The 8665-nt window shown below is 49.4% G+C and overlaps 1 protein-coding gene across 1 annotated transcript in view; it reads left to right on the forward strand.

Moving 5' to 3' along the window:
- The window catches only part of DIP2A (disco interacting protein 2 homolog A), a 114901-nt gene extending 108017 nt beyond the window's left edge, over nucleotides 1-6884 (forward strand). The window contains exons 34-38 of the mRNA XM_003798103.3: nucleotides 638-695; nucleotides 2403-2477; nucleotides 4361-4535; nucleotides 5206-5329; nucleotides 6216-6884. Coding sequence (XP_003798151.1) covers nucleotides 638-695; nucleotides 2403-2477; nucleotides 4361-4535; nucleotides 5206-5329; nucleotides 6216-6468 — 685 coding nt within the window. The 3' untranslated portion in view covers nucleotides 6469-6884. The remainder of the gene's footprint in view (nucleotides 1-637; nucleotides 696-2402; nucleotides 2478-4360; nucleotides 4536-5205; nucleotides 5330-6215) is intronic.
- The last annotated feature ends 1781 nt before the right edge of the window (nucleotides 6885-8665 follow it).

The raw sequence follows: 8665 nt of genomic DNA on the forward strand, positions 1-8665 counted from the left end.
GTCAGTAGGCTGGGGGTGGGAGGCCCTTCAGGGCCTGAAGATGGGGATGGGAACAGACAAGGACAGCCACTCTTCACCTGGCTCCTTCCCTGGGCCCTTGCCAGAGTTGCCACCCTTTTCCTGCCAGCCTTCTCATTTCTGCCTCTCCACCCTCACTCTCCTATTGTCCCACTCCCAACCTACTCCATCTGACTCCCCAGCTGGCCCCTGTTATTTCTGTCTCTTTACACTCTTCCTCCTGACCCCCACCAGTCCCACCCCTCCTCTGGAAGCCTCCTACCTAACCTCTGCATCCCCCAGCCTCATGCCCTGCCCCATCTCTATCCAGCCTATTCCCGGATCTACCTCAAATCCCCTCCTCTCAGACAGCGCCAGGCCAGTGTAGGGTCGGGGTTGGGACTAAGTCCCCCAGCTGCCCCTTCCCCTCCCCTTTTTGTATAATTTAAAAAAGAAATGACTGTGCTTCTGTTTTTTAAAAAAAAAGAAAAAAGAAAGGCTGGTGTCCTGACTGGCCTGGCATCTACAGCCCCAACCCCCAGAGTGAGGATCAATTTCCATTTACCCCATGATTTTTTTTTTTCTTTAGAAATTACCACGTAGTAATTTTACTCTGAAATTCTCCCTTATTACATTTTAGGGTACGTTTGGTGGAACGGGGCTCTCCGCACAGTCTGCCACTGATGGAGTCTGGAAAGGTAGTAGGAGCTGCAACTTGCCCACTCCAGGACACTGCTGAACCCCCATCTCAGGCATCACTCTGAAAGGGCAGGGGGCTGTGGGCCAGCTTCTGGATGGGGTGGGCTGCACTCCTTTACAAGCCTCTTTTGCTTTACTAAGACACACAGTGTGTTGGGTTAAGTCTTTTAAATACATATCTGAGCTCAAAACCAAGAAAAGGAGAACTCGAGGTATAGAAACTGAGAAGGAGCTCCCACTGGGTGGTGTGAGTCCGTAGGCCTCTGGGGTCAAGGCCATGGGTGGAAGGGCCCAGCCCATTCACACATCCAGACTCATAGCTGGTGCCTTGGTGTTGCGCTGGGAATGGGAAAGACCCATGTCCTAGTTCAGAATGACAGCAAAGACAGGGCCCTACCAGGGCCTCGGGCAGGAGGTGGAGTCTTGGACTCAATGTGGGGATTTACCATCCAAGCCATCCTTGTCCGGGCCTTTCAGGGGCCTGAAACTGCTCAAGGATGCCCAGGTGAAATTGTGAGCTGCTGTGAGGGGTCTGCAGAAGTAGGCCCAGGAGAAAGCTTACTCAGAACCAGCAAAGAAAGGGTCAAAGGAAGGAGGAAACCACCTACCGGATTATGCAGCATGGGAAATAACACAGTCTTGGTGTGTGCAGGCAGCCGCTATGGGCCCAGGAACCACAGGCCTCCAGCCACAGCTGCTATAAATTGACCCCAGCCTCAGGGCCCCTTTATAACTCCAGAGGCAAGAAATGGAGCTTGATTCTACTCTGTGGTGTGGCCACAGCTGCCTTGGGGGAGGGCAGAGAGGTCCCCAGAGAGGGGTGGACCATGTGCTGAGGATCGTGCAGACTCCTGCAGGGCAGTGGGGGTTAGATGTAGGGCAAATGGCACAGCTGGAGCACAGGTTGGGAGGTGTCATGGCTGGAACCAGGTGGAGGGAGAGCAGAGAATGGAGGGCCAAGGTCTTGGGGTGCCCACTGCCCTCATCTCCTTCTAAAAGATACTCTGAGAAGCAGGTGAGTTTGCTGGGACAGCACATCTGAGGGAGATTTGAGGCTGCCACACATCTTCCCTGTGTTTCTCAGAGCACAGAGAGATGCACCTTGTGCTGGGTCATATGCTCTGTGTGTGTTCTACATGGCCTTTCTGTACAGCCATCTTTCTCCCACGCCACCCATCATAATAGCTCCTATACGTGCTCGTTCTGCCCTGCCAAAGTGTCTGCACCACATTGTTAGGGCTTTTCTTCCTGCTTTTACTATCACTTGGGCCTGTTGGATTTGTGTTCTGGAAAGAGAGTTCTGGTGTCCAGGCTCAGCCCAGCCACATGGGGAGAGGGTGGGGGCCCCAGTAGGCAGAGTGCTAGCTGTCTGTTGTCTCCTGCTGACTCTTGGTCCCCTCTTCTCATGGGCTTTGTCCTCACCCCACCTCACCCATGGGAACTGAAGACACAGAAAAAGTGGCCAGTCCTTGTGCAGGTGAGGGATCTGACTGAGAGGACCACCAGGAAAGGACACAAGAGGCTGAGCAAGACAGTGGCCTCCACTGTCCTATATCACCTTCCAGTCAGGGCGGGAAGAGTTTCCTCAGGATCAGACTCATGCACAGGAACCAGGAAGCTTGCTGGACCTGACAGACACATGCCTCCGGAGGGGCTGGGTGCAACCCTGTCACAGCCCCGATACATGCTGTCCTCATCTCTTCCAGATCCTCCCAGGAGTGAAGGTCATCATTGCACACACGGAGACCAAAGGGCCCCTGGGAGACTCACACTTGGGCGAGGTGAGCACTCTGGATGCTTTGTGGGGACAAGAGAACCCCAGCTGGTTTCTCTTTTGCCCCAGATTTGGGAATTCTGTACCTTTGGGGTCACATGTGTCTTGGGGAATCTACCAGACACTGTTAGGCCCTTTACCCTGTGTACATTGTGCTTCAGACTAGCTCCTGTATAGGGTTTTGGAGTGCTGTGTAACTAACTGCCCCTTTCCTGGGTTGCCCCAGCAGCAGAGGGAGCCCTTAAGGTTTGAGGACAGTGAGGGGAGAGGCACATGGTTGCTCCTTGGGGAGTGGCTCTTCTGCTGGCCACGTGACTCCACTCCCACAGTCCCAGCAATTCCAGACACTGAGGTAGGAGGATCCCTTTGAGCCCAGTTCAAGGCTTTGGGGAGCTGTGGTGACATAGGACACTCTATCCTGGGCAATGGAGGGAGATCTTGTCTCAAGAAGAGTATCTCCTGCATGGAGCCAGGAGCACAGATAGATAGGGAGCTGGGGTGGGGCTTGATGGGGCCCCCACCTGTGAGGGGAGGCCCAGGGAGCAAGGCAGGATCCTTGTCCTGAGCACACAGTGGTGGGAGTGGAAGGGGTCCTGGTCATCCAGGACACAGCAGTGTTGACACATCTGCATTTATACATACAAATCTTGCTGTAGCTAGAGCGAGCAGTACCTGCAGCTCACAGGCAGTAGTGGTGGTCTGTGTGCACGAAATACTCTGAACGCTCTGCTTCTCATTACTATGGGGGCACAGGGCTCACATTCCTAGTCCTGTGACATCCCAGTGCCAGGTGAGCTCTGCTATAAAGCCAGTCGGGGTATGCCTTGGTGGGACAGGTTGTGATCCAGTAGCTCCTGGGTGGTCCTACAGTGTCTTAACAGGAAGGTTTTCTGGGTCCCAATGCTGTGTGTGGATCTGAGCATAATCTCTGTTTTGGATATTTAGTGTGCTTATAGCTTGCTCTCAGTGTGGATAGACTGAGGGGCCCTCCCCTCAGCCAGCCGAACCCAGGTCTATAAGGCAAGGGTGTCCCACAAAGTGTCTGTGCAGGTACTCAGGGAAGAAGTCCTGCTGGCTCTCTTCTTTTCTTTGGGAAGCTGCCAGGTGGGGATGTCTTAGAGCCAGGTGCTGTAAGCATGGGGAACCGACTTTGGTTAGGCCCTATTCTTAGGATCATCCCAGGACACTCTGAGTACCGTGGTCCTTTGGTCTATATGTAGGTGGACATAAACATACATGCACAGATATGGGGGTGCACATAAACCCATGCATGTGACTATGGGGGCTCACATAAAAATGGGTATGGAAATGCACTTAAGCACACAGGTTTGGGGGCACATGTAAAACGCACGCACATGGATATGGGGGCATACGTAAACACACGTATGTGGTGGTGCACAGAAACCCATGCACACAGGTGTGGGGTACACGTAAACACAGGTGCACACATAAGCATGTGTACAGTGCTGGCCTGGGCTCTGGGCCCACTGTCCATATTACCAGTACTTCATTCTATTTCAGCGTGAGTCTGAAGGGCTATCCATTCCCACTCTTGTAGGTAGCTGTTGTGGACATTTAGTTTGCTTATAGCTTGCTCTCAGTTATTAACAGTAGTTTGATGTGAAGAAGGTGAAATTATCTCTGCATACTTATCACATATGACAGAGTCTGACAAATGTCATTTTTGGGTCAAAGGAAGGAAAACTTTATTTGAGGAGAAACCTTTGCCTGCTGTTTGACTCAGTTCACAAAGTCAGAGAGACAATGTGATGCCCCACTCTGTTCAGCATTTCCTTGAGCGCTGTTCTTGCCCTGCCAGGTGTCTTCTGGCAGAATCTGTACTTGGTAGTTTGTAACAAGCCCATGTTCTTGTGCCCTGGGCCCCACCAGATCTGGGTGAGCAGCCCCCACAATGCCACGGGGTACTACACAGTCTACGGGGAAGAGGCCCTTCATGCTGACCACTTCAGTGCCCGGCTGAGTTTTGGAGACACTCAAACCATTTGGGCAAGGACTGGCTATCTTGGCTTCCTCCGAAGAACAGAGCTCACTGATGCCAGCGGAGGTAAGGAGCTCAGTCACAGGGTACACTTGTGGGCCGTGATGTTGCCCTTTGAGCCCACCCTACTCATGCCAGGGCCTGTTAGTCTCTGTGAGAGCCTCAGTTACCTTATGGCACTTCATTCCTTGCTACAATAGCATGTTGTTTTGTGTGGTATAAAAGAGATACTCTGATACAGGTTTTCTCTGAAAATTGCTATTGTTCCCTACATGACATCCCTTACTTACATGGCCCCTTGGCCTCTGCTGAGGACATGGTGGGAGTGGCAGTGGTTGGTGCTGAAGCCAGCTGTTTCCTCCCTTGGCCAAGCAGCCTTCTCTGCAGTCTGGTCTCTCCAGTGTCCTCCCCACCCATGACCCACTCAGTCATGGCCAATGATCCAAGGACCCCATGCAGCACAGCAAGCTGACCAGATCAAGTCACAGCTTGTGAATCCCGTGTAGACACCATTCTGTTCCCAGAGATGAATGTTATTTTTACACATATGTTCATACATTTGCTGTAACTGCTTGGAGGTAACTACTGTCTTCACAGGTTAATAGCCAGCACCTCTGTCAGTCCCACAGCAGGGCCTGTGGGTGCCATGTGTGAGTCACACCCTACCCTCCCTGTGCTGGGGGTTCCCTCACCAGGTGCCCAGCCTGTCTGAGCACATGCACATGTGTGCTCACAGGACGGCATGATGCTCTGTATGTTGTCGGGTCTCTGGATGAAACACTGGAGCTAAGAGGTCTGCGGTACCACCCTATTGACATCGAGACATCGGTGATCCGAGCTCACAGGAGCATTGCTGAATGGTAAGAGCCCAGATAGACATCAGTCTCTGCCCTGCTGCCGAGGGACTGCCAGGTCATGCGTCAGTCCTCCTGCATGGTCACCTTAGTACCTGGCAGAGCTGGGTGCTGTGTTAGATGAATTCTGTCCACCTTGGATGTGCTGGCAGCCACCTGCCCTCCATGAGAGGACCTGTGGGTTCCTCTCTCCTGGGCTAATATTACAGAACATGGTACCAAAGCATGCCTTGATGTCTTTGGGTTTTGCTTGTTTTTTCTTCTTTCCCTAATGAGTTTTAAACCAAGAGACTGTCCCTAAATGCACAGGTCCCACAGTTCTCTTCCCACAGTGTTTCTACTTTGATGAGAATTTCTTAATTTAGATGATTGTGGCTCATGGTTTAGTCACTTCATGGGGAGCTTGTGTTGGTGTGTGATGAGGACAGCTTTTATCATCAAGTCTTCACTTTGAGTGCCTTCAGAGAGTTTCACTTTGTTGCCTTCAGTAGAGTGTGTGGCGTCATAGCAACCTCCAGCTCTTGGGCTTAGGTGATTCTCTTGCCTCAGCCTCCCGAGTAGCTGGGACTACAGGCGCCTGCCACAATGCCCAGCTATTTTTTTGTTGTGGTTTGGATGGGGCCGGGTTCGAACCCTCCACCCTCGGTATATGGGACCAGCACCCTAATCACTGAGCCACAGGCGGTACCCTCTCAGCAAGAGTTTTAATTAGAGCAGATATCCCTACAGAATGTATTTGGCCTGATGTCTGGGTTGTGAGTGGTGCTAGATAGGCAAGTGCCATCAGCAGATATGCGTCAGCATCCTTCGCCTTCTTTCTATGTCTTTCCCAAATGTCCATTGTGCCCAGAGCCTATGCCCCACCAATGTGACCTGGTCCTTCTCCCTGCAGTGCTGTATTCACCTGGACCAACCTGCTTGTAGTGGTTGTGGAGCTGGACGGGCTGGAGCAGGACGCATTGGACCTGGTGGCCCTGGTAACCAATGTGGTGCTGGAGGAGCACTACCTGGTGGTGGGCGTAGTGGTCATTGTGGACCCAGGCGTCATCCCCATCAACTCGCGAGGCGAGAAGCAGCGCATGCACCTTCGGGACGGGTTTCTAGCTGATCAGCTGGACCCAATCTACGTGGCCTACAACATGTGAGCGAGGCACACAGCCCAGGTTGGGAAAGGGTATGACCCTGTAAGTCTCAGGTGTGAGCGTGCCGATGCCACAGAGCCCCTACCAGGAGAATAAATCTGGTCTCCACAACGACTCACCTCTTCCTGTGCTTCACAGATCCCCTCAACAGTTCCCCAAATCTCATTCCAGACAGCACTTCCTGAATGATTTAAATAAATATTTTCCATCTGTCAAGTGCTTTGACAAAAACATGGATGCCGGCACCTTAACAGATGGAGTGACAGGGAAAGGAAAGGCAAGGTGTGTGCATCTGGAGGCAGCTCAGACACCCTAACAGTTCTTGGCTGTACTACAAGTTTGCACTTCCCTTAAGCCAGTGGTTCTCAACCTTCCTAATGCTGCGACCCTTTAATACAGTTCCTCATGTTGTGGTAACCCCTGACCTTAAAATTATTTTTGTTGCTACTTAATAACTGTAATTTTGCTATTGTTATGAATTGTAATATAAATATCTGATATGCAGGATGTATTTAGGCGACCCCTGTGGGTCATTCGACCCCCAAAGAGGTCGAGACCCACAGGTTGAGAACTGCTGCCTTAAGCTAAAAAAAAAATTTGTTTTAAAAAATGCAGTTATTTATTTCCACTTCAAATAACAAGTTCATTGATAGAATTTGGCTGAAGAACTTTGAGACTGTGAGCACAGCAGCCCCTCTTCCATCTCCAGGTGGCTGAGCCCAGGAAAGCTGGTAGAGGGGGCAAGTGCAGGCTGCCCTCCCTGCTTAAGACTGGTGCTTTTTCTTTGCCAGTGTCTTCAGAGAGACAGGTGTGTACAGTCTGAATGCATCATCACTAACATTCATTTGGTGCCATTTAAGACTGTCAAGGAGCTGCTCTGTTACTCAAAGAGAAGCTAGCATTTAGTTTTAAGTCACTATCCTGGCTTGTAACTGCATACTATTCGTTAAATTGCTGGTTTTCATAACAGTACAATCTTAATCCTTCTCATGGAAGTGTACTGATTTCAGCAGATTCAGAAGCATTGGTAACAAAGTCTGAGGTTTTTCACATTTTCAGTGCTGTTTGGTGAGCACCTGCAGACCACTAAGGGGCAGTGGGGCAGCCTTGCCTCTCAGAGATGAAGTCAGGCACACTTACCATTGGCTTCCCATTTTAACTTGTGTGCATGTGAAATTTGGCCTAACATTTTTCAGTTATTTTATTTAAACTTGACTAAGCCGAGTGATCTAAAATTATACCAAAACCTAAATCAAAGAAGACAACATAAAATCCTTTAGATATTTCTAAGAATTTGAAGTCAGGCATGAATCTAAGATATTATTTTTATATAACTAATTAAGAATACATTATGAAATTGTTGATTTTAGGGGGATTGAGTGTGATAAATTTTATGAATTATGCATGCTTCACAGAAACAACCAGATTTTTCCAGAATTAGCCTGGATCAGTGCCTAACAAAGCTGTTATTCTCCACAAGTGAGTCTGGCTGCAGATACACAGTACACCTGTCTGCTGATGGTGGTGGACTATGGTATAGTATGTTGCAACACCTTGGGATTTTAATATTCCTGTTGTAATTATGTACAGAATCTATGTAATTTATTGTAACAGATTTTAATAGCCCACTGACTAATGGACTTTCTTTGCAATAGAATGGCTGGGAAGGGAAAAGAACTAACTAACTCCCCCTTAATGTTGTCATTTTGTAGCAAAAAAACATGTAAACTTTTTGTATTAGAAGATGAGTGGCAGGAAGATAAGGTGTCTTGTAAATTGAGATTTTAAGAAACACATTAAAATGCTGTAGAATTGCTCTCTGGGAGTTCTGTATATTACACTAAATTTTTTTATATCATTATGTTAATAAAAGTTATTAACTATTTGTAATTCTGCATTTTGAAATCTGTGAAAAGGTTTTAAGAATTACCCCAGATAGGATGTATTTTATTTTGCATTACTTTTTTCTGAATATAAAAGCAGTTATGCTGGCTAGGTGAGGTGGCTCACACCTGTAATCCCAGCACTCTGGGAGGCTGAGGCCTGTGGATCACTTAAGAAGAGAGGTTCAAGACCAGCCTGAGCAAAAGCAAGACCCTATCTCTGTTAAAAATAGAAAAAGTAGGCTCGGCGCCTGTGGCTTAAGCAGCTAGGGCGCCAGCCACATACACCTAAGGTGGCGGGTTCGAATCCCCAGCCC

This window comes from Otolemur garnettii, unplaced genomic scaffold, assembly GCF_000181295.1.
Source record: "Otolemur garnettii isolate 467f Iridium unplaced genomic scaffold, OtoGar3 scaffold00128, whole genome shotgun sequence".
Taxonomy (NCBI): domain Eukaryota; kingdom Metazoa; phylum Chordata; class Mammalia; order Primates; family Galagidae; genus Otolemur; species Otolemur garnettii.